Below are 26051 nucleotides of genomic sequence, written 5' to 3'. Positions count from 1 at the left end.
CCAGCTCTATCAGAAGTGAACACTCGAGTGTCACAAAACAGCCTGGAATGACAAAATAGAAATGCCCACCAAAAGCTACAAGAAATTTGTTATGGTTTGTTATGAGAGCCCAAATTTTCCCACATTACACAGCTCTGAGAGGTCTGATCTGTGAATCTGAAAGATGACAGCTCATCATAGCTCAAACTTCTCATCTCAGGACAGGGCACAAATACTTGTGGAATAAGGAATAACATAACTAAACAAAATATTCCAAGCATGAAGAATCAATTGAAGCTCAGCTCTCTGTATCTGAAGGATGAACAGAGGAAAAAGTGCTTCAGATCCTGGAATTTATTCTGGATAAAGTAACATCTCTCCTGCCCTACTGCCCAACTCCCTGTGTGGAGAGAAGCAGTTAAAAACTAGAAAAGAAAAAACATCACAATACAATAACAATGTTTCTTAACAGCAGAGATATTGTTGGAAACCCACAGAGTGCCAGGCATTAATTAAACACTGCTCATTAATCAGCCATGGATAAAAAGCAGCTGTTCTGCAATAAGGGCATAGAAATGTAGGAGATATTTCCTCCCTTCCCACCAAACTCTTCCTCCAAGTAGTACCAAGGCCAGCATCAGATCAGGTGAGCCATGGCTTTATCCAGCTGAACCCTGAAAGCCAAGGATGGAGCTTCTATCATTCCCAGGGACAGCCTGCTTCAACAGAAAATACCAAAAATTCCCCAAATAAACCTCCCAAGCAGCAACTTGAAGGACAAGGGTGTTGACCTTTTTCACCCTTTTATATCAGCTGTAGGGGGGGCACTGTTATTTTCACTTCCAGCAACAACTTCAGAGGTTCTCAGGAGATGTAACTGCAGCTTGTAGCTGCTGCAAAGGTTAATGCCAATGCAACCAACAGAGCAAGCCCACAGAGCACTGAGTTTCTTCAGGTTCCTCAGCTCTGAGTGACTGCTAAGAGACAGAGGAGAGGTTTGAAAGCTCTCAGCAGCATTTTGTATCATGCACAGGAGGACAATTCAGAGATCTACAGGCAATTTACAGAGATTTCTACAGACAATTCAAGCATCCCACTAGTATTGGCTTGCACACACTCACAGTGAATGGTGGAAGCAGATCAGCTCAAAACTGGCCAAAGAAAACACCTGGATGGACCCACAGAGACCCTAAACCACCCTCTCTAAAATGAAAAAGTCACAGTTCAGGGCAGACTCAGTGCAATTCTTGTATCTCTCTCTTAGCCATCACATCTGGGACAGGGAAATATCATTTAGTGAATGAAGATGTGAGGCTGGGCAGCATGGACTGAGGAAACAGACATGAGGGCTGTTCCTGTTCCTGTCCCTGCTGAAGGCAGGTTTGGGAGTGTGCCCCATCCTCCTTGCTACTCCCACCCTCTCACACCTCAATAAAGGGGATGTTTTCTCTATCCAGAAATTATCTCTCACTCTCCAACTGGAATCTCCAGACATTTCCATAAACAACTCACAGCTCACTACTGCAACAACAAAACATCCCCACAATTCCATGAAAAAAGCACCATTCTACAAAAAACACCAGGTATTTTTCCTTCAAGAAGTTACTGGTACCACACAAAGTGCAAACTTCGTTTTTATTTTTTTCCCCTCTCCTAAAACGAACATTTCTTAGGCTTTGAAGCATGAAATAAGCAAGCCCCATAGAGAATGGTATTTTTAGCCTCCAGGATCACATGATGTGCCAATGGATTCTGTCAGGATCATCAGTCTTGCAAATTTAAATTGATTGAAGTAATAAGAGTGCTTGGCAAACATACCAAGCTGAAATATATGAAAGGCCAACACTTCTAATCAGACAGCATGAAGTAAATGCAGTTCTCTTTATAACACTTCTAAACAATTCATAATTGCTGGGAAAAAAGCTTGCTGTGTTAGAAAATTATAAAGAATTTTTTGTCTTGTTTTTTCAATTCTTTCATAACCAGTTAATTTTTTTTGTCATCCCTCTGTCCTTTCTTTCCAAGTGTTTATATAAATCAGTCTGATCCGCATTAGGAACTAATTAATTCAATATCAAAAAATAATTTCTACAACAAACAAACAGCTGGATCCTTGCAGTTATCCTTGCATTATTCTTATCCTGGATGGATGTGCAATGCAATATGCAAAACAGACAAAAATGTAGGATGAAATACTCTTATAAGGCTGGATTTAGACTGATCAAAGGCAGAACAGCCAAAGAAAAACTTCAGAACTTCTCATCTTTGGTGTGGTTTTGTTGTTTGGTTTTTTATTCACTGTGATCAGACTTTAGAATAAACCCCAGTGGACAGAGATTTTGCATTCCCATGGTCAGACATCCATCACCATTCCAACTTTACCTGAAGGCCACACCTCATGAGTGTCCCTCCTACAAACATGGAGAGGATTAAGGGCAGAAAAGCTGAAGTGAACAAGGTATAAGAGGAGAACTTGTATTGGTCAAGGTCAATGAAGTTAAAAATGAAAATTTGCTAACCTGCATTGTCTTGCAGGATTTTAGGTTTCTGATTTAATGATTTTGTGCTCTGGGATGAGATGCATTGACTGAAACACAAGATGTGTTTAGGAAGAAACAAGCAACACATGGGCCAAGTTCTCTCAACTGCAGCAGGACAAATCCCCAACAATTCCATTAAAATCTGTGAGTTTTTACTGGGTAAAACCAAGGGAAAGATCTCCAATAATTGCCACTGTTATTCATGAATTACAGTGCAAAGATAGCCAGAACTTCTCATGAAGGCTGGTACCTTTTTATATTTAGAATATGAAATCAAAACTTCATTCAGAGATAAGAGTCCCAACTAAATCACATAACCACGTTCAAAAGGAAGTGATAAAGGAGGGTGAGTTATGGGCAAGCTCTGCTGGAATTCAGGAACACACCAAGGATGAGGTGCTACAACAAGCCTGGACACTAGGAAACAGTGGGCATTTAATCCCACCACTAAAAATATTTGTCCTCCCCTTCCCATTGATTACTATCTGCAAATATTCACTCTGAGCTTGCAATGACTTTCCCCAGAGCAGGAACTGACCAATTTCTGTCCAAGCATGGGAGGCTGGGAGCTAAGCATGGTGTCCAAGTTCACAGCAAGCTTCAGGCATAAAACTTCATGTTCCCTCACTAAGATCCAGAGACTGAGTCCAACTACACCCAGAGATTCTCCAGGGATTTCTCACAGCTTCAAGAAAAATTGGCTTTTGCATTAAAATTATATTACAAAGTGTGTCTTGGTTTATCTAGCAAATGTTAGACTTTCTAATAATGGGTATTTGTATATAAGGTAATACAAAAATAAAAGGAGGTCAGATTAACCTTAATTGTCCCTTCTGGCCTTAAAAACATCTATCAGTCACAAGGCTTTAGGAACACTCACGCAGACCCAGCTGATCCAGCTGCCAGACAAACCCAGACAAGGAATCCTGACCAGGCAGGATCAATCACTGGAATCTAAGTATGGCACTGGTGGCAGCAGAACCCAGCAGCTCTGGAGGTTCTTCACAGCCTCCTAGGAAAACTCCAGTCCAAGTAGGATTCTTTTTCACTGGTGCAGGTGAGCACCAAAAATGGTAAAAGTTGAGCAGAGCTTACACCAAAGGCGTTTTTAATTTTTACTTTCCTCATCTTGGCACATCACAAAGCTCAGATCTGAAGGAGACATCTGGAGCCAAACTACCAAAGCTAATTACTTGAGAAGTGATTCCAAGGTAGAGCTGTCCACATGAAAATTCAGAAAGACCTCAGTGATAGCTACAAGGCTCATTTCAGGAGTTATCCAAACTTCTTTTCCCACATGCTTTCCAAGCAGATACACTTGGAAATTTGGATGCATTAGACCTGCATGAATTAGATCAGACAGACAAGGAAGGAAATCTCATAGAGGAGAAAATGTAGAGCTTGCTTTTATTTAGATATTTATCATGTTTTCTTTAATGTGTCGGATTAATGAGGAGTAAAATCATTAATAGAAGATTCCACAGAGCTGGAAGAATGCAGGATACATTCCATTTCTCCTACTAGCCATCCCAGGAGATTCATCTGCAAATTCTCAAGAATTCACAGAATGGTTTGGGTTGGAAGGGACTTTAAAGATGATCTTGCTCCAGTCCCCCTGCCAAGGGCAGGGACACCTTCCACTATCCCAGGTTGCTCCAAGACCCATCCAAGCTGGCCTAGAACACTGCCAGGGATGGAGCAGCCACAGCTTCTGTGGACAGCCTGTGCCAGGGCCTCAGCACTTTGAGTAAAGAATTTCTTCCTAAAATCTAATCCAAATCTTTCCTGTCTTTGTTTAAAACCACTCCCCCTTGTCCTGCACAGATAGCAAACGATATTTTTGTTCAAAGCCAATTTGAACTCCAAGTTACCACAAAGCACTCGAAAAGTGATCTCTGTTTCTGAAGTGTTTGTGTATCCCAAGGCTCTGATCCCAGTTACATCAGTGTGAACCTGAAATAAACTCCCATGCTGTAAAGGAGTTATTCATAAGCAGCTACTTCAGACTGATCCCAAGCTCCCAAATGGCCACATTTCCCAGCCTGGAGGAGAAGGTGACAGCTTAACAAGGCAATATTAAAAAAAGCATTTTCAACTTGGGCAAACTCTGTGTATTCTGCATCTACAAACTAACCTGACTGTCCACAGGAGCTCATGTGTCAGATGCTCAAAATCTGTGCTATAAATAGACTCCAGCAGTCTTCTGAAAGCACTGAGACATGAGGATTGTCAAACACAGACAGAGCACCTAAATAATCAGTGATCTAATTTTGATCTCACAGAAGCTATACACTGGTGTAATGCTGTATTTTTTTTAATGGAAAGAGGATTTATCTAGACACAAGTTTACTAACCTATATTTATTTCTATTTTTAATCCTTGTGGTTAATTATTTATGTTACATGGCATGTTTAAGATAAGAACATATTGCTGCTCTAGAAAAAAACTAATAGAATAGGCTTTCCTGCTTTCTCAGATAAAAGAAAATAACAAAGATACAACCTCTCTAATTTCACACAAGAGTCCTGTCTTCCTGTGATCACTAAATTAACAGTGCTGCAATCACTTTGAAATAGTATATAACATTTAAAGTTATTAGTCAGCTGTTTGCTTTTCTACAAAGAACTCAACACACTCCACAAAGCAGCAGACAAAACCTGAGCACACCCAAGTGATCTGCTCTCCCAGCTTGAGTCATTCTAGCCTGCAAGTCAGATCTGCAGAAATGGCCACTGAACAGGGCAAAAGAAACAAACACAGGCTGCAGATAAATACAGGCCAAGATCAAAATTAACTCACTTTCTGCACCAGCAAGTGCAGTCAATTTGCAAGCAGATTCAAACAAGACAAAATGCAGCAGAGGGGAAAAAATAGACCGAGGGCTACTTCTGCAGCCCTGACACCAGGCAACATTGCCATTCCTTCCAGTGGTTTTGCCTGAGTCAGAAATCCAGCTCTAGGACCAGACTAACAGCTGAATATCCAACCCACAGACAACTCTGCCAGAATCAGAGCCTCTCTCTAAATCATGTAGCAGACAGAAGGACTCTGCTTTTCATCAGCTTCTTCTCCATCTCACAAGACACCAAAGTCACCAAGGGTTTGTCACAAACATGCAAAACTCAAGCTTTGGGACTGAATGAAAAAAAAAAAAAGATGGTTCTAGGGAAGACAGAAGTCAGCAGGCAGCTTATTTGAGGCAGCTTCTCCACACCATGCAAAATGAGAGTGGGGCACAGAGGAATCCTGATCCCCCTTTGAGCTGTGCAAGGATTTGGAAGCTTAAACCAAAGTTAGATCACGAAGAATGAAGCACTTCAGTTACACAGAACTAGGGGGGGGAAATACTTAAAATATTAATGAGTCCCACTAACAAGAGACACATTGCTGATTATGAGCTTAAAAAATAATCCTCATGAATTTCAGAAAGGGATGTGATGATGATCTATCCAGCTGGGCCTTGGAATGTGGCAAAGGATGAAGAGTTGAGCTTGTTGGGTCCTTTCCCTGGTGGCCATAAGGAGACACTTCCTTCTAGATACCATTTCTGGGTAGGTCTGCCATCAGTCTGATCTAAGCTAACCCCAGGAGTCACTGCTCCCTGTTCTTGTCCTTTACAGCCTAATCACAGGTCATTCAGAATTTTCAGCCATGGGCTAGGTGTTAGTTTTGAATTCCAGCCCCTTCACCATTCAGACCTCCCATGGACACAGCTGCAGCTCTTGGTCCAACTCAGCAGCATTTTCATGCAGTGATGAAGTGGGAGATGTTTGGCTGGTGGGCCAATCTGCTGTTCAAGGGATATTCTTCAGTTCCCAAGGCTACAGGCCAAAAGGGAGTAGGCAAGATGGCCTGGATTAGACAATCTCAAACAATCTCCTGAACACTCACAACACTACACAGTACTTCTTTATCAGGACCATTAAATACATTTCCTCTGGTATTTAAACAGCTTCTCCTTCCTGATTCCTTTTGTCTCCTGTAATTTTTTGTGTAGGTGAATTTCTCAACCTGTGCCAAGGTCGGGGTAGTGTTTACAACGCATTTAAATCTAACTCCAAAAGTACCTGAGCCTTTGCTTGCCATACACCACATCTAACAATGTCACCATCTGTGAGCAATATGCTGACATGACTTCACTTCCCAAGCAGTGGCAAAAGGCTGGGAAGAAAGATAACAAAGTTGCAAAGATCATTTCAAAGTCACTGATAACTTGGCCAAAAATCTTGTTTCATTATCTGCCCAGCTCTTGCCTTGGAGTCCCCATAAATGAAAGGGAAAAGCACAATTTTATCTTAACATATATGTTTTTAATTCTTAATGGAGCAATGAAATATTGGATCTCTAATGTGCCTCTGCAGCCACTGTTCTGTGGAGCAGTAAATCCTGAAGAGTAATGAGGTGGCACCAAACCAAGGCCTGTCTGGAGCTCTGGGATGAATTTAACATCAACAGTTTGATCTGGTACAAAAGCACCAATCTCAGTTTTGGAAAATCAATGGAATTTTTATACTTAGCTTAAAAATGTTACAGGGATCTTCACAGAAACAAAGAAGTGGTTTGGAAGGGACCTGAAATACCATATTGTTCCAGGCTCCTATCATGGGCAGGGACACCTTCCACTATAGCAGGTTGCCAAAATATCTTTGACAATGCTAGGTTGGAGAAAGAAATTGGAAAAGAGTGGAAAAATACGAACTTGAATAGAAAAAAACCAGGAGCAGTCAGATGTAACCAGCAGCCCATGTCCTCTGTTCCCATCAAAATACCAGACCAAATAACCAAGCAGGTTACATGAAAAGGAAACCAGGAAAATGCCACTCAGAGCTTCCTTGAGACTAAATCCCATCAGAGTAATGTCATTTCTTTCCATGACAGAATAACAGGTTGGTGAATAGTGAAGGACAGGAGACATTACAGATCTTGATGCCAGGACAGCTCCTGACACTGCCCAGCATGACAGGAGAGGGAAAAAATTTAACCAGGAGGAAAAGTGTTTGAGGGTACATTTAGCATTTGTTATTTCCATAATAGGGAGTTTAATCATAATGCTTAAGTTATATTAAAGAAGGCTCCAAGTACATTAAAGAAAGAAATTGAATGATTTTAACAACATGGAGAAATCACCTGGATAAAGAATTATTTGCAAAAGTGAAAGGTTATTCCCACCTAAGTGGAGAAACAGCTGTACAGACACAGTTCAGGGAACAACTGCAGTTTTCTGGAAGAGGACTGGGAGTTTAGAGGAAACCCCCGGCTGAAGTTGCATCACCTTTTATACAGCTGCCAAAAATTCAGACACAGAAATGAGATTAACAATCCATTGTACATCAAGGACATGAAGTAATTCTTCTCTGCAAGGTTGCACAGGTGAGATCTCAACTGAAGGAAGACCCAGGTCCAGTTTGAGGAATGAAATTTTAAGTAAGGTGATGGCTACTGCAGAGACTTCAGATGATAAAGACAAAAAGCAAGTTTCCAGAAAGAAGGACTACACAGAATGAGTGGAAGAATTTGGGGTTTTCAGTAAAGATGAAGGAAAACAAGAAAAAAGGGTTCTGAGATCTGTAAGATATTGCTGCAGAGGAGCAGACCAGTCACAAGGTACTAGGACAAGAACTGGGTCTGAACTAGAGCAAGATTTAGTCAAGAGAAAACCACAATGAATGAAGCACTGGAACAGAATGCCTGGAAGGTGAGCAATCCCCACCACAGATGTTTTCAGGATGGATTAGACATGTATCCACTGAGAATGATCCAGGTGTTTGCAGGATGGATTAGACATGTATCCACTGAGAATGATCCAGGTGACCCTGCCCACTAAGACACAAGTTATTCCTCCACACCTCTTCCAGCTCTGCAATCTGCTTACCAGATGATCACTGCTCACATCAAAGAGCTCACCAATGAGCACCAATTCTTGTAAAAGTGGCCAAATCCCAAACACTGTAGACAGTCAAAACTCCCAAATCTGGAACCTGCATTAATGGCAAAAATATCAAAGAACCAAGTCAAGTTCCGCCACTTTTCACCATGTAACTTCATTGGAGGGACAAATCATTATTCAGCCTGGGTAACATCCCACTTGAGAAGGAAGATCAGGGCAGACTGACTCACAATTTGGATGCCTGTCCATGATTTTGCCAAGATTCAGGACAGCCTTTGTGGCTTCACACTTGCATCTGATATCCCCAATTACTTTAAAATGTTCTGCTGTAATAGAATAATCCATAATAATTATAGAAGGTCAGGGAACAAGCAGGCATAAATATTCTGTTAGCTCCTCCCGATACTTCATGATGGGGAGTTTTATTAATGTGTCTGGGACACATCCTCCTGCCCACTCCAGAAATGCCAAGGCTCCCTGGGGGATGGCACTGAAAGGATTCACAGCTTTGCAATGTCTCTTCAAAAAGATAAAGATGATGACTGTCCAAGAAGTCAGAGGGAATTGGAAAACTCTCCTCCAAAATCAAATGGGAGCACACAAAGCATTAAAAATAGGTGCTGAGGCAGTAGAATTAAGGCATCCTTTCACCAGCCTTGAGGCAAAGGTTAAACTTGGTCTGGATTTGAACCAAAGGCTGCATTCCAAATTATTCCAGCTCTGAGCAGCTCCTTGCTCACACAGCTCCAAGATGCTGGATATAATATTAGCCGCTCCTTATACTGCTCCTGATGTAGTGAAGATCATGGGCTCTGCTCTGCTTTAACTTCACTCATCCAGTTTGAGTGAAATGTCCCCACAGCCAAAATCCCCAAAACTGAAGAGGAAAATTTCAGAACTTTCTCTGCTTATCTCACAAGTCCATGCCAGGCAAGTGAAGCTCATGGGCTGGTTGCCCTTTTCCTCTGATCCACTCCAGGCACATGACATTTTACTTCCTCTGTTGTTTCCACTTTTATGTTAGGATGGAGCAGCTGCCTTCACATCTCCACCCCCTGAAGATCTTTCAGAGGGCAAAGGGATAAACTTCTGGTAGTTTATCTGGTACTTCCCATTATCAGCACATTTATAAAGAATATATAGAGTGTGAATAAGTTGCCAGTTATATCTGTAACCATCAAACTCAAAAGATCATCAAATAATTTATGAAAATCTATAAAGTCATCCAGTGATATGCTCCCCATCACCTGTTTATAGTTCTGTGTTTATAGTAAGATTAATCAACTGACTAATTTTATATTTAATTATTGCTTTGCTCAGAAATGGAGGGATGAAAATTTCTCTTTTGGACAATTAATTCCCCTGTTTTTGACACCCTTCTCTGCCACACTACAACTGATAAGTCACATATGATCCCAATTAACATCCAACCTTTAGCACTTTTAACATCATCTCAGTATCAGCCACTTCTTTGCACCTATGCTTATGAAAGCCAAAGTGAATTTTGGATTTCATCTCCAGAGCAGAGCTGTCCCATCCAGCAGCATTACATAAACGAGCTTCACACCAGTGGGAAGAGCCTAATAGATTTTGTAGGTCAGTGCTTCTGGCAGATGTTTCTCTAAAGACTCCTTGGAGTTCAAGGGAAAACGACTTTCAACTAGATTTTCGAAGGCACAGTCCAGTAAAATTAATAGGAGTGGGGAAAACACAGGAGAGGGAAAGACCTCGACTGATCTGAAAATGTTTCAAAAATTCAGGGCACGTGAGGACAAAATAAAAAATATTCCACAGAGAGCAACTCAAAAATAAAAATAGCAGCTGTGGCTAAGAAGAGCTCTTCAAAGGGATGTCAGACTTCACAATACTTTGTGCAGCAGCGGTGACTAAAAAGTCTTTGCATTGTCGCCATATGGTGATATTAGAAACTTGCATTCATTTTGGGGAAAATAAATAAATAACAACAACACATACAGCAGAATAATAAAATGCAGTCATGGGATGGGTGCTTTAAATCCTATTTTTAAACCCCTAGGGCATATTTCCTTGCTTAGTGCATCACAATGTCAAACTCTAATTTGCAACACAGGTCACAAATGTCACAGCTGACAACACGATGGATGGCATGAGTGGTAAAAACAATTCTTAAGGGCTTACCCTTTAAAATAAACAGAACTGGTGGCATTTCTTTATTGCCTGTTTTAAACCTCATCATTACACTGAACATTACATTCATCAACAGACAAACTTTTAGGCCTTATATGAGCCCTCTTGAGCACAATGTTTTCTGTCCCTGGGCTCTAAAATGTCTGCAGAAACCTCTCCCTAACCTGCAGGAGAAAGAGGGAGAAGCTTACTTTTCCTTCTCTGGGCACCATGACATACTTGTGAGCCTAATATCATCCTTGCAAAGTAGATAAAATATTAAATATTATCATTACATTACACCAGCAAAGAAATAAGGGGCCAATAGTCAGCCACCAGTTCTCTACAAGTACAAAACTGACCTTGGATTTATTATTTCAAATAAGAGGAGATGATCATCATGAATATTTGATAACATTTTCTGTAGCCATAATAAAACAACTCCATTCTCTCCATTTTTTAAAACTGCAAAGTGTTCACAAGCATTGCCTGCATTGTTCTACAGATCTTTACCAACAGCTGTGGTCCTCCAAAGTAATCTTTCATTCATTGAATTTCAGACCAAAACTTGAAACTGTCCTGTGTCATCATTTCATGGTTTTTCACTGCATCACCTCAAAGTCCCAAACAAAGGCAGGTGTACCCTGTGAGGCTCCTGGCATCCCACTACAGCCTGAGGAAGCAGCCAAAGCAAATTTCTCTCCTCCCAGGATAGTATCTTATCTCAGTGCTGGAAGGAATTATGAAATAAAACATGTGTTAGCTCCACAGGATGTTTATTCACAGTTAACAGGACAACATTTTGTTCTCTTTCCCCTCCTGTCTCTCCACAAAATCAGGGGGTGGGGAGGACCTGCCTCCAAGATTTCATGGGAATCACCCTCATTCCTCAGCAGAAGAGCCACACCCAAAGAGCCAGCAGCAACAGAGAAAAGAAATCCTAGAACAGCAAAATGGACAAAGTCACATCCCTACAGACTCATGGAAGAAATAGCCACCAAAAGCTACTAAAATAGACAAACACCAAGAACTTCCCAAAGCACAGATCAATGGTGGATGGAAACACACCAGGAACCTCCATTTTCCTCTTCCCTGCTCATCTCCTGTTGGTCACTGGAAGCTGGATGTTAACTAGATGTGTCTTTGATAAGATCCCCAAAAATTGTATGCAGCACATCTCATCTCCAGGAAGGAGGAAATCCTACATCTTTCCCACTGTGGGAGAACCAAGAGCCCCTATTTCTAGCTGGGTTTTTATAAGGTCCATCAGGGCTTCATGCCTTTTGTGCTCTCTAATTCCTGGTCATTTTACTTGGGTTTGGCCATCAGATTTAAAAGCTACACAGGGAGGGGGTAGGAGGGAGAGATGGTGTTCACATAAGCCTTGTTTCCTTAAGAAACCAGGTTAAAAAAACCAACAGCTGAGGAGCTACAAGATGTTCTGTAATCTGCTTTTAAAACACCCCAGAATGAGGCACAAAGTCCTAACGGGGCATACGAGGATGTGTTTGACAAGGAGCAAGTGCTTACATTAAGGAAAACAATATCATCCTTTAAAAAATGATTCTGTGATAAAAGAGAGACCCAGCAGCAACTCCAAAGAGCAGGAGAAATTATTCCATGATAAAAGAGACCCAGTAAGAACTCCAAAGAGCAGGAGCCTGCTCGGTCACAGACCTACCAGAAGGCACAGGACAATTCTTGCCTTTCTAAATCATCCCTTTCACTCTCCTGCAGACCTTAACAGACTGCTAGAAAAATACCATGAATTATAGAGTATGAATGATGTCAAAGCCTGTTCTCAGAGGAAGGCTGGAACAGCAATCATGTATTCTTCAGTTTGGGAATACACAGACACAATTTTTGTTCATAGCCATTAAAGAAAAAAAAAGGCTCTGCACATCAAAGGCACCAAATACATTTCCTTTCAGATCATCCCTTCCACCAGCCCAGTCTAACACACAGACACGGAGAGAAGGGAGGCTGATAGGAAAAGGAAAATCAGGACCATGGAGAGCGGCTTAAGTCACCAAAATACACAGGGAAAGCATAAGTACAGCAGGAGACCCAGTGTCTACACAGCCAGCTCAAACTGCACTGTGCAATACCAGCTGGCTTTCAGAGCCACCTGAACATGACAGAAGATGGCTGTAACCCTCAAATTAAGTCTTGTGAATCTTGTCTTTGTGTGCAAGGAGGATATTTGGCAACTCAGGCTGCTCTAAACTACAGTTTCTGTCCACAGTACCAAGAAGGGAAACAGAAAAACTTGGGGATCATGAACAGAATGAGGTTTTTTGCTTTAGGCAGCCCCACATCATCCATCATTCACAGGGAGGACGTGAAGGGCAACAGTCATTAAAGGACCAGAGGCTTCTCCTGCCCTAAGGTGGTCGTTTTCCAGGTATCCCAATGCTTCACCATGGAGAGGAAGAAAAAGGACATTGAAAATTATCAGAACCTTGACATTGTTCTCCAAAGCCAGAAAATCATGTTTAAATGGGCTTAAGTTTTGTCTGCAACTACACCAAAAACACCCTCAGCTGTGAACACCCCAGGGAGCAGCCTTGGAACTAAAGTAAATCTGAACCCAGCCCACTGAGTTCCTGTTCCTACAGAATACCTGAGATTCCAGCTAAAATAAGAGACCAAAGCCGACATCTGTTAATAATGTGCAAAACAACAGTGACAGATTTCTTCTACCCTCCATTCCCCTACCCAGGGCAAATCTGGGAGTTGCACCACCCACTTTTCTTTGCCTTCTTAAAGCAATAAATTATAATGAATCTCCTATTGCCATAAAGTGCTACAAAACTTTACTAAACTGCACAAATATTTTATACCAATAACAATTAAGGTGCTCATTTTCAAGGCAGTGCCTCTAAAAGTCAGGCACACAAAATCTGACAGCCCTGCAGCTCCACACTCACTCCCCAGTGGTATTTCCAGGTCTGCCCAAGAGCCTTTGGCTCTCAGAGGAGTCACTGCTGTACCTGTGCATGGTGTGAATATCTAAGTTTAAGGAAGTTCTCTTGAGTCTGCCCAAATGCAGACACCTTTTATTCTGGCTGAACCCACAGCTGGGGTTGCCTGTCTCCACCAGGATGCTCAGAACAGTCCCTGAATTCACTTCAAAGCAAAGTGCACAAAAACACTGCACAGACCCCAGCTAGAAATAGAGTTGCCCTAATTTGATCTAATTAACCTCCTTTCCAGCACTGAAACAAACATGATGACTTGGAAAACCCAGTTAAACCTCCTCCTCACCACTTTCCCCTGGTGCAGAGCATTTATGAATTCCTAACTCTTTGAACAACCAGTCAGGGTTGCATCCCAGAGCAGAAGGACATAGGAATTTGTATTCCTGGACAAACAGCTCCATGAGGAGGTCAGAGGACAGCTGTGCACTACTCCCCTGCACACTGAGATCCCTGTGCTCCCTGCTTTGTGGAGCACAAGCACAGCCAAACCCGTGCCTGCTGCCACAGGGCTCCCCAAGAAGAGGGACAGAAGGCAGGGCTTGTAGGGATGAATCACCTCGACAGGACACATATGGCTTGGCACACCAACAACAGCTCAGCTCGGTCTTTCAGCTGAAAAATGCCTTTTGTTCCTTCCTCCAAGGCTTGTTTTCCAGTGCATGGGAAATGTGGCACTTCTTTAGTTACATGTAGGACCTCGATTCTTTTTCCTCAGCAGAAATGTTCTTGAAATATTTCATTCTCTTTTTATCTAATTCCTCAACTTTTTTTCTTTCCCCCATTCCATCCCACCCTGGAAAGAAGAAAAAACTGATAGGAAATTGGGAAACTTCATCAAATATGTCCCTGATAAATGCTAAGTTCAATCATTTCCACCTGGTCTTTGTGTTAGCAGCCCCTCTGAGTACCGAGCATTGAGCAAAAGCTTTCTCACACACAGAACCAACCCTCCTCAGGTAGAAGTTCATACCACGGTGCAGAAACACCACAGAAAAGTTCACCTTCTTTTTATCCATGCTGTCAGCACTGAAGAATTTCCTCTGGTGAAGCACTTTGAAGCATCCCACTTGCACACAAGCTGCTACAAATCCTAGCCCCTGTAACGTATCACACAACAGGTTATTTCTGGCACTGCAGAGAAAAACCCCAATCTGCACCCACACAATTCCAGGGCTGCACACTCCACATGCCAAGATCCATCTAAGAAAAGATTTTAAAGTTCCAAGATTCAGATATGTAAAAGAAAAGGGTTGCAATGACTGCACTTGTCCACTGCTTTGTAACAACTCTGCCATCTCACTTCAAGATGCAGAATATAAATCACACCATGAGGACTGATTTTCTCTCTCCTGACAGAGAACAAATGTTCCAGCCCTTTTTCATGCTTATCTTACACAGGCATGGGTAATTCCAGTGCTGTTCTCAGAACATTCAGGGGTATGATGCCCATTAGCTGGAAAGGGTCTGCAGAGTTCTGTTCCCAGGAATCCTAAAAAAATCAGTCCCCAGCAGGAAAGTGTATTTTTTCATTAAGTTACCAAATACCCCATTAATAATAGAGGTCTGCTAGTCCTAGAAGTGCCCCAGAAGACTCAGCCTCCACAGGAGGAGGGGGAGCTGTGCTGGATATTGCTTCAGCAGGAAATTGCTCAAGAAGTTCAGTGCCATAAGCAGCAGAAAGGAATAGAACTGGAAGAGTCACCAGGCTGGCCTCAAGCTACAGTGTCTTTCTGACTCTGGATGGAGAGCTCACTGCCAGGACTAAAACTGGTCTGAAAGTGGATCTGGGAGACCTGTTTTAGGGGAGTTTTACTGACTCATGAGCTGCCATGCTGGTGCTTGCCTCTCCTTTTCTCTCTCCCCAAAATGGAGTTGGAAACTTAAACAAGAATCAAAACAGACATGGGAGCTCTTCTTGTATCAGACAAAAGAGACTGGACAGCTTTGAGACAAGGAACAATTTTCAGATTGCCAGAAACAGCAGGAAACATCATATTCCACCCTGGAGCCAAAAACTCCTCCTTTGCCCCAGAACAGGAGCAACTCATCTTTTCTTCCTTGCCTCCACAAAAAGGACAGCAGAGGCTCCTTTCTCACTCTCTCACTCTGCTACCCCTCATCCAGCCCAGCTGAATGCAGGAATGGGCAAGTCCATTTTACCAAAAGTATTTGCAAGGGAGGTCTAGGAAGAATCAATATGTTTTTAAAGGACTAACAGGAATGTCTTTGTGTGGCAGACACACCAAGTCCTGTCACTTGAGCACATCCTGCATGCCTTGGAATAAATTCACTGCTGACACTGGAAGGGCCAGGCTGCTCTCACTTACAGCTCTGTGAAAGCCATACCCTGGGCATTAGCTCAGCAAAACCTCACAGCTCCTACCTCCCTGCAGTGAAATCTGCCACTTTGCACAGGGCCAGCCCAAACCTTTGGCCACCAGGGAGTCTCACTTCACCTCACCACAAGGAAAAACAATTTTCAGTCTCACTAAGTAAGAGCCGGTCCACTTGGTAAATAATTTAACCACTCAGTTAAGCACTTTGCTTTTTGTTCCCCCCACCCTATTCTCACATTTGCCACAAAGAGACACTGACTTTTTTTTGCAGGCATTTTCATTATTCATTGCTGTGATCATTCAGCAGCAGGTTTATATGAAAAAATTCCTGCCACCAATCTTTCCACAAACAGTAAGTTCACTTTCATGGGTGAATTCCCATGCAGGCAGTTGAGCAAAAGCCCATCAATTTCCAAATGTGCAGAAGAAATAACTGCAAACCTTTAGAGCCACTATTAAAAAACAGGAATGCGAGCACTGGGGGGATAAAAGTCTGCCAGAGCCATCTGCCACTTGGCAATATCATTTTACCACATTCAACCAGGACCAAACATGCTGCTGCCTGCCTGAGTAGATGGGGAAGGCAATGTCAAGGATACAGTGCTGGAAGGACAACCAAAATGAGGGGAATCCCTTCTGTGCACTCCAGAAGAGCACAGAGGAGCTCATGGCAGCTCCAGGTCATATCCCTATGGGCTGTGTGCTGCAGCCACACTTTTAGGCAAAGCAAGAAAAGGAAGTGCAGCTCCTTGCATCCACGGTGATGTCACACTGAGCAAGATTAAAGCCACCTCAGGTGAGGCAGGAGGGGGCTGGGAGCTGTGCCACCACCCCAGCCAACACCCAGAGGGCCAGACAGCCAGGAAGACTTTCTGTGACAATCACAGAATCATTGAGGTTGGAAAACACATCTGAGATCAAGTCCAACCTGTGAGCGATCACCACCTTGCCAACCAGACCAGAGCACTGAGTGCCACATCCAGCTGTTCCTTGAACACACGACTTCACCACCTCCATGGGCAGCCCATCCCATTGCTTAACAACCCTTTCCATGAAGAAATTCCTCCTGATGTCCAACCTGAACCTCCCTTGGTGAAGCTTCAGGCCATTTCTTCTCACCCTCTCCCTTGTTTCTGGGGAGCAGAGTCTGACCCCCCTCAGCTGCATCCTCTTGTCAGCGAGTTCTGAGAAAAGAAGTTTCCCCCTGAGCCTCCTTTTATCCAGGCCAAATCCCCCAAGCTCTCTCAGCCACTTATTATATGACTTATTCTTTATATCTTTCCCCAGCTCTGTTCCTTTCCCTGGACATGTTCCAGCCCCTCAATGTCCTTCTTGTCATGAGAGGCCCAGAACTGGACACAGCACTCGAGGTGTGGCCTCAGCAGTGCCCAGCACAGGGAATGGTCACTGCCCTGGTCCTGCTGGACACCCTACTGCTGACCCAGACCAGGTGTCATTGACCTCTTGTCCACCTGGGCACACCCTGGTTCATGTCCAGCCTCTGTTATCAGCACCAGTTCCCCTTCCAGCTTTCCAAACACTCTACCCCAGCCTGTAGCTCTGCCTGGGGTTATTGTGGCCAAAGTGCACGACCTGGCAACTGGTCTTGCTGAAACTCCCACAACTGTCCTCAGCCCATGGATCCAGCCTGTCCAGATCCCCCTGCAGAGCCCTCCTGGCCTCCTGCAGATCCACGCTCCCACACAACTTGGTGTCATCCACAAACTTACTGAAGGGACACTGGACCCCTCAACCAGATCATCAATAAAGTTATTAAACTGAAGGGACACTGGACCCCTCAACCAGATCATCAATAAAGTTATTAAACTGAAGGGACACTGGACCCCTCAACCAGATCATCAATAAAGTTGTTAAACAGGAGTGGGCCCAACACTGTGCCCTGGGATCACCAATGGTGACCCAGAATGAGCAGAGAAGGGCAGAGGAACTCAAAAGCAGGCAGAGAGCACATGTAGAAAGCTACCAAGTTACAGAGAGCACGTCCTCCACCTTTAGCACCAAGCCAGCTACAGCACCAGAATTGCTGTGCAGTCACCAGTGGAAGCAGAGATCTCTCCATCAAACTTATGGCTTGTTCTGAACAACCTCTGGCAAATTAGCATCACTCCCCCATCTTCCTGTCTCAATTCTCCCTGCCAAATAGGGGTAATTTTTCTCAAAATCTTGGCAGATGTCTTTATGAGGCATCTTTAGAGCTTGGGAAATAATTCTTGTTTAAATACATAAGACTGTGCAAGATTTTTGGCCATTACTCTCAACCTTCAGCTAATTTCCAGCCTTAATTTATTCATGGCCTGTTCCTACCCATTTGCCTGTGTGCCAACATGCAATTTCAGTTTAAATAACTCTTCTTTCCTACATTTCCTTGTTCATCCTCCCAAGATGTGTTTGAAGCAGCAGCCCTGTTTCCATCCTGGCATGGGAAAGCCCAGCTCTATCAGCCCCCATTGCAAGGATATGCTCTTCACTGCCCTGCTCATCATGGTGTCCTTCCCAATTTGGCTTCATCCCTCCTGCCCACAGATGTCCAGAACTGTGTCCATGCCCAGTTTCACAGCTGAGCTCCTCAGGGATTTGACCCCAAGGGGATGAATCAGCCCCTGAGGGAAGGGCAGAAGCAGTTTCCTCTCCTCCCAGGTGCTGAGACCCCTCAACTTCCACAATAGCTGATGTCCCCATGGGAGGGGAAGGTCCCATATTCCAGCTATCAGTGCAAGGCTGCCAGGCCATCCCCTTCCAGCACAAACAGAAACCCACACAAAGCCTGGCCCTATTCCACTGAAGAAAACAAAGCTGGTCTTGCCAATATTAGTCAGCAAAGGAGTATTTATAAAATCTGTTTTGCTGAAAGAAATTACTTCATAAGTTACTGCTACCAGTGCTGACATACAGCCATACTTTTTTTCACCCAAACAGAGAGACAAGTCTGTGAGAAAAAGCAACTATGACAGGACTGTATCCTGTGCCATGATACCCACTTGTGCCCCAGAGTTGGGGAGGGAAAACCATTAAATTGAAAGTTTGCAATCCAGCCCTCACTGCTGCACACCCCCCAGGGCACAGCCCTCCTATGGAAAAACCCTGTCCAGTGGGGAAAGGGAAGGCTTTGAAATAAAGCTCATTCCAGGCTAGCCTTGCATCTGGAGTCCCTGCAGCCCAAATGCTACCAGGTGGCACAGGGACACTGCCACAAGTGGTACAAGCCAACACAGCCCTGAGGCTCCAACTCACACAGAGATTCAGACACTGCTTCCTCCCTCCCAGACCCCTTAAACTCAGCTCAGCAAAGCCAGCCTCATCCAGCACAAATTTCAAAGCACCTTTCCTGGAATTCCCCTTTCCCAGCCTCCTACTGTGCCTGACCAAGGGCTCTGGGAACTGCTGGAGGAGCAGCTGGGTGCCTCCAGTGAACAGAGGAAGACTTTGTTCCTCTGGCTGGAAGTGACAAGGCACCAGGAGAGCAGGGTGCTCAGTAAGCACAGAGATGGTCTGGGTTTGCCATGTGATTTCTACTGCAGCAGAGCTGCTGGCACAGCTGCTGTGATAACCAGGAGAAAATTCTCTCCAGTGTTTTAGGGGTAGCTTTTCCCTCCACAGCCTTTTCCTCCACACAGAGAGCAAGAACTGAACTGTTAAGCCACTGATGCTGGCTCAGCATGCCTTAATCCCAGCCTTATTAAGGCAAAGCAATTAAGCAGGGACTTAACTTTGAAAGCATTCTCAAAGCCCCGTGGCTTAGAGCAAGCTCAGACTTAAGTAGGTGCTTAAGCTCAGATTGCTGACTTGAGGCTGAAGTAGCCAAATTAAACCACAGACCTTTGCTAGAGCTGTTCTGCAGGGGAGCAGGAAAACACACAGCTTGCTCCTGACAGCCACTGTGCTCATGGCAAGGACAGGTTCAGCATCTCCCCAAGCACTGCTAAGGTCACACGCTGCTGGAAAGGCTCTCCAGCTCCCAGGCAGACACCAGCAGAGGCATGGTCACCCAGTGTCCCACTGTGAGCCTAATGTCACAGCCCTGCTGCTGCACAGCCATGTGACAGCACCTTCTGCTCCCAGCAGCTTACACAACTCCATGGTTCCAGGTCAGGCCTGAAGGAGAGGAAGAGGGGAGATCCAATCAGCAGGGGATTAAAGAACTCATTTAAAAGTCCAGCAAGTGCCTGAAAGAGATGGGTGTTCATAACCTGCGGGGGTGGGAATCAAAGCCTCCAGCCCCAAGTACATGTTGAGAGAGGCTCCCCAAGCAGGATGAAAAGGAGAAGGTGATGGCCCATGTGAGGAACTGCTGCATTTTCAGTAAAGTTGTGCTGTGCTTGTCCAGCTCTTGAGAAAGCAGCATTACAGAAATGCAGAGCATCCTGCAAGACATGAGGCTTTGTGGATACTGGGAAGGGCTCCATCAGAAAGACAACACAGGCAGAAACTTGATTTGGTGAAGCTGAAGAAGATCAGAGATGAGAAACTTTGACTGGAGCAGTTTTAATTCATCTGAAGACACAGAAGAGGTGTTAGGACAGACTTGAAGGAGAGGAACTTTTTAGTGTAGAAGTAAAAAAGGTTTCAGTAATGAGATGAAAGGCAGATGGGTGGCAGTTGGAAAGAATGGGGGAAAAAAGGAAAGAAACACAAAAAAAAAAACCTCAAAATCCACAAAAAACCAAAACGCCATAGATACTCTTGACCCTGGAGACACTAAACATGATTGTATTGCCAGCAGAAAAGTCAGAGAAGAATGAGAAGTCACAGCAAAGGTCAGGAGAGGGAACAGAGTCTCCCACTGGTTGTGTAGATGATAAAGTTGCATCAGACCAAATGACATTTCGCACCTGGAAACATGGGGACAAGGGGAGCTTACATGGGAACACCATCTGCAGCCCCAGGTCAGAGGATGGAGCATCTGATCTACAACAGCACCATGCCCTGGAAATTATGAATTCCAAAGAAATTGGCTGGAAGAGAGGCACAGCCTCCCTCCCTTCCCACAAAAGCCAGATACCTCATACAGAGTCTGCACATTGAAAATGCAAGATGTGAGGGATCAAGCCATGAATTCTGAGGTACAAGTTGACTGGGATCAGGAAGAGCCCTTTCCATCTCAGTACAAAGTAGAGGGGGGAAAAAATTGTATCTTTTTCTTTTTGGGCAGGATACAGGATTTTTGCAATAGGCATAGATGTAAATACAGGACCAAAATACAATTTTTCTGCTCATTCAGATGATTTGCAGAGAAATAAAACAGATATTTTCCTTCTCCAGCGACTTTTTAAAGGATAAATAAAATGATAAAAGTGTCTGACTTAAAATTAATAAAAGAATCATCACATGCACACCCCAAGCCTGAAGAAGGTTAATGCACACAAATATGGATGATGAGGCACAAGTCACTAGAAAATACTGCAGTTCTTTGTGATAACAGCTCTTGAACACCACAGTGCTTTAACTTTAGATTTCATGGCTATTTGTGAGCAGTCCTCAGCCTTCCCACACAGAAACCACGGCGTGATCTCCTGTTAGACCATGGAACACAAGCCAATGCACTCAAAGAGGGATGCAGATCCCCAGCACATTTCACAAAGCCTTGGGCTTTCCTTCTCATCTTCCAGGTACCCCCCAAGAGTGAACAGAACAGCAGCCACCCACTGCTGCATTCAGCATCCTTCTATGAATCCTTCTGTCCCCTGCTGGGCACTGCAGCCTGGGGACAAAGAGGAGCTTCAAGGAAGGTGGTGATCATCAGCAGGCTGTGACCACCCAAATCACGTCCCCCTGTCCATCTGGTGCCTGGCCAGCTCTCTGCTCAGAAGCAGAAAGCACAAAGCCATCCTGGGGACAACAGCTCATCCTCAGGCAGGCTCCAGAACCAGGCAGGAGCAAGGTGACAGCACAAGTAGGTGACTGCACGTGCAGTGACAGGAAAAGGGCGCCTCTGGCACTGGGGAGGGTATGGACACAACCTGCCTGGAATTCTGAGCATGCTGAGTGCCACCAGCACTGTCCACCTGAACTAAAACTGAGTTTGGATAGTGGTGACAAAAACTGTGCCCTCACTGAAATAAACTGAGATATCAAAGCCATTCATAATTAGGGCTACAGACTCCCCACCTTGCATGTTTACAGTGCTGCATCTGTGTGAACAATTAGCCACTCCAAGAACTGTCAGTCAACAGAACTTTGAAGCAGCACCTCTTAAAGGCAATAAATTGGCCAAGACCCAGGAACAGAGTAAGAACTCCAAGCCAGGATGACTCCTGCTGAGTGCCAGGGGATGTAGGTTCATGATGCCTGAAGGATTCCTGGTTCTACCTTGGGTAAGGCAGAACATCTTTGCAGAAGCATTCATAAACTCAAACCACACAGCCATGGGGCTAAAGCAGTCATCTGCCAACTGCAAACACTCCAAAAATCATGATGATGGTTCCAAAACTTAGGAGATTGCTTTAAAAAACATTCACAACTTAGAAGGGGTTCATGTATTTCATTTACCCAAAGGGCATTGAAGTATTGGAATACCCCTGATTTACACACTTGTAGTTTTCCTCTTTAAACATGACAACCACAAATTTTGCTTATTTTCTTCAAACAGCAAAACATCAGATACTGATTATTCTGTTTTGTCTCAGCACCCAGTCAGAAAGGCACAAAAGGCCAAGAGACCTGCAGTAAAATCCCAAGGGTCAGCACTTCTGAAAGCCTTGGCCTCTCCTGGCATGCTTTTTCTAGTTTTCAAGCAGATGCAGTTTGTAGCATCTGCAGAACCTGGTCTAAGAGAGCTTTTCTCTCCTGCCATTCCCACTGCACCACACAGAGCACTTGGATTGACAACACAGGAGTCAGATCTACAACTTGATACAGAGTGGGAGTGATGCTGCAGACTGAAAAATTGCATTCTGCCACCCAAGCAAACTTGCAAAAAACTATTAAGCCAGAATCCTCACCCTTCTCTCATACATCACACTGTAGAGATACTCTGGAGCCACAACAGAATTTGGGACACAGGTCCCACCTGGCTTAACTAGTCCCTGGACCAATATTTAACCATACCTCCAGATTGTTCAGAGCCTCTTCCCCACTACTCTGCAGATAAAACAAGTGACCTCACCAAATAAATGCCCATAACACCTGTCATGCTGTTAGCATGCCACAAATAACAGATGGATGAAACCACTCGTCTTGACTTGGATTTTTCAGCTGATTACTGCACAGAGGAATTTTTATTTATTAAATGGCTCCAATTCATGGCTTTCCTCCACCATAAAAAGCCCACAGATGTGTTTTTCTGATATTAGCAGTTTATTAATAGTGTTTTGATTTATTATTGCATTGGAGCTGGAGAATACTGCACTGGCTGTTCTGGAAAGCTGAGTATTCCAAGGGGAATATGCAGAACAAAGTCTGCTCCTTAGTGCTCACATCACCCAGGTGGGCTCCTTGCCTTTCCTTTATTTTGCCCCTCACTTCCTCTTCTGTTCATTAAGCTATGGCACGTTAATAGTTTTGCCAACTGCAAAGCAACTACTAATACAATAAAACCTGATTAAACACATTTCCTTGGTGGTAAAAATGAATAATTTCTTTCATTAGCCAAACTTTCCCCATCAAACAGAGTGCTGGGACTGCCAGAATTCCAGAGAAACCCACTCAGGCTCTCCCAGCTGCTAGAAACCCGCTGCTCCTAATTAAAAACTTCAAAAGAAAAAAAAACTAGGGAATTTCTGCAAGGACCACCTGCTTTATTTTCTGCTTCTTCTTCGTTGAAGGGAAATAAATAAATAGAATGCGTTCCAAAGAAAGGAAAGACCCCGAACCAACACCAAGCCCCTAAACCACAAGTGTCTGGCATTAAAGCACGAAGGAACACCCCATGGTTTGTAACTCCCCACTTTTCTGGAAAAATCTCACTCGTTTCGAGAGGAAGATGAATAACTCAGGAGCCGAAGCGCCCGCCCGGGGGGACCCACCGAGACCAAAACTTTCCCAGTGAGGCGGGCGCCGGGCAGGCGGAGAGCGAACCCCCCCACCCCGGCGTGGATGGGGGTGAGAGGGGTGGAAATGAAAAATAAACCCTAAAACGCCAGCCCTGAGAGGCTGGGAGCCGCGAAGTTCCGCGGCCAAGCGCCGCCGCCCCCGTCTCCAGCCGCAGAGCCGCCGCGTCCCCTCGGGGAACAGCGGGCACCCCGCGCCCTGTGCCCACACTCACCCCGAGGGATGGGGCAGCACTTGGGGGGGCACGGCACCTTCAGGGCTCTGCCGACACACACACACCCCTGAAGGGCCGGGAGAGGCTGGAGGGAGCCTTACTTTTCTGGCTGGAGTATCCCGGGTAATATCCATAGTAGCCGGTGATGCGCAGGATCCTGTCCTCGATGGTGGCCACGCCGTTGGGTGCTGCCTTCCCATCCATAGAGGGAAGGAGCCGCGCGGGGCGGCCGGGCGGGACGGCGAGCGCAGAGCCGGGAGTGCAGGAGCAGCAGCAGGAGCAGGAGGAGGGGGAGGAAGGAGAGGAGGAGAGCAGAAGGAGGAGGAGGAGGAGGGGGAGGAGGAGCGCGGCCGCCGCAGCTCGCGGTGCCGGCGGGGCGCTCGCTCTGCCTCCGCCGCCTGGTGCAGGACGGGCTCCGCAGCGCGGCCCCCGCCCTCCGCTGAGGGCACGGAAGGCAGCGAGCGGCTCCGCCGGGCCTCAGGCGGGGCGGGATGCGGGCCGGAGGGTCGGATCCTGCCCCGGGCACGCTCAGGGGTCTCTGGTTCCCCCGGTTGTGTCGCTGTGGCTGTGTGAGCGCCGCTGTCACCCCGCCATTCCCCAGAGCCCCGGGGGCTGAGCGGGCTCACCCCGGCACGGGCAGCGCTCCGCGCTCCGGGAGCTGCGGGCTGTGGGGGACAGGAGGGTGTCCTGAAGTGCTCCAGCAGGATCAGGCCCTCAGATCTGACCCCCCAGGGGCTGCACGCAGGTGTCGGAGGAAGGAGAGAGTCCTTTAATTCGGACCCTGGCGGGACAAGGCTTCAGCGCTCCATGGTGTGCGTGCCATAGAATGGTTTGGGTTGGGAAGGAGCTCAAAGCTCATCCAGTTCCAGCCATGGGCAGGGACAGCTTCCACTAGCCCAGGGTGCTCCAAAACCTATCCCAGCTAGCCTGGAACACTTCCAGGGATGGGGCAGCCACAGCTTCTCTGGGCACCCTGTGCCAGGGCCACCCCACCATCACACGGAGGAATTCCTTCCCCATATCCCATCTAGCCCAGCCCTCTGGCAGGTTGAAGCTATTCCCCCTTGTTCTGCCACTCCATGCCCTTGTCTAAAGTCCCTGCCAAGCGCTCCTGGAGTCCCTTTAGCCCTGGAAGGGGCTCTAAGACCTTTCCAGAGGCTTCTCTTCTCCAGGCTGGACAGCTCCAGCCCTCCCAGGCTGTGCCCATGTCAGAGGAGCTCCAGCCCTCTGGTCTGACACCTTTGTCACATCCCTCCAGAGGGGCTCATCTCTCTCTGTGTCACTTGGAAACGCTGCCTCAGTGGTGGCAGCTCTGCTATCCAACACTGGGAGAGCTCAGGAAGAAAAGGGATATCTGCCCTCAGCTACCCAGACAGGCTGTTCACCTGCTTTAACATCTCTCCATACAATGTCCACAAAATTCTTGCCTGCATTTGAAAAAAAAAGAGGTGACAAATTCATCATTTGGGTTTGGTACTCATTCCAGAAGCTAATTCTGTCTCTGGCAACAATTAGGCTTTGAATTACTTGACTTTTCATGCTGCTGGTCCTTGCCACACTTCTCTCTGCTAGACTGAAAGGACCATTAGCAACCAGACTTTTTTCCTTTAAAATGTATTTCTAGCCAGAAATCAACTCACTCTTTTTTTTTCTTCTTCTTCTTTTTTTTTTTTTTTGGTGGCTGTGTCATGCTTACCTTCACTTACTCCTTTTCCATCCAGTCATTTCCATTAACTGGTACATGGGGAACCCAGTCAAGACATTCCATATCCTTTGCTTCTTCCTCTGCTCACATTCATTTTTCTCTGTTCTGTGCTTGGCTAAAAAAGCTGATGGCACAAAACTGCCTTTTATGAGCATAAACAAATAATAGCTGTATTAAAAATAGCCCTTGCTGTGGCTTTGCTCAGGGAGTCATTAGCTGGTTAGTGTTTGTACAGTGCTTTGAAGATCAAGGTTTTC

General features: G+C 45.2%; 1 protein-coding gene across 2 annotated transcripts in view; it reads right to left on the bottom strand.

Annotated features, from left to right (window-relative positions):
* The window catches only part of SLC35F4 (solute carrier family 35 member F4), a 116355-nt gene extending 92006 nt beyond the window's left edge, over nt 1–24349 (bottom strand). For both annotated transcript variants that reach the window (XM_050975705.1, XM_050975706.1), the window contains exon 1: nt 24191–24349. In XM_050975705.1, coding sequence (XP_050831662.1) covers nt 24191–24293 — 103 coding nt within the window. In that variant the 5' untranslated portion in view covers nt 24294–24349. The remainder of the gene's footprint in view (nt 1–24190) is intronic.
* Between the last annotated feature and the right edge of the window lie 1702 nt (nt 24350–26051).

This window comes from Serinus canaria, chromosome 5 (genome assembly GCF_022539315.1).
Source record: "Serinus canaria isolate serCan28SL12 chromosome 5, serCan2020, whole genome shotgun sequence".
Classification (NCBI taxonomy): domain Eukaryota; kingdom Metazoa; phylum Chordata; class Aves; order Passeriformes; family Fringillidae; genus Serinus; species Serinus canaria.
Note: the sequence above shows the minus strand (reverse complement) of the source record. Positions and strands in the feature narration are given on the sequence as shown.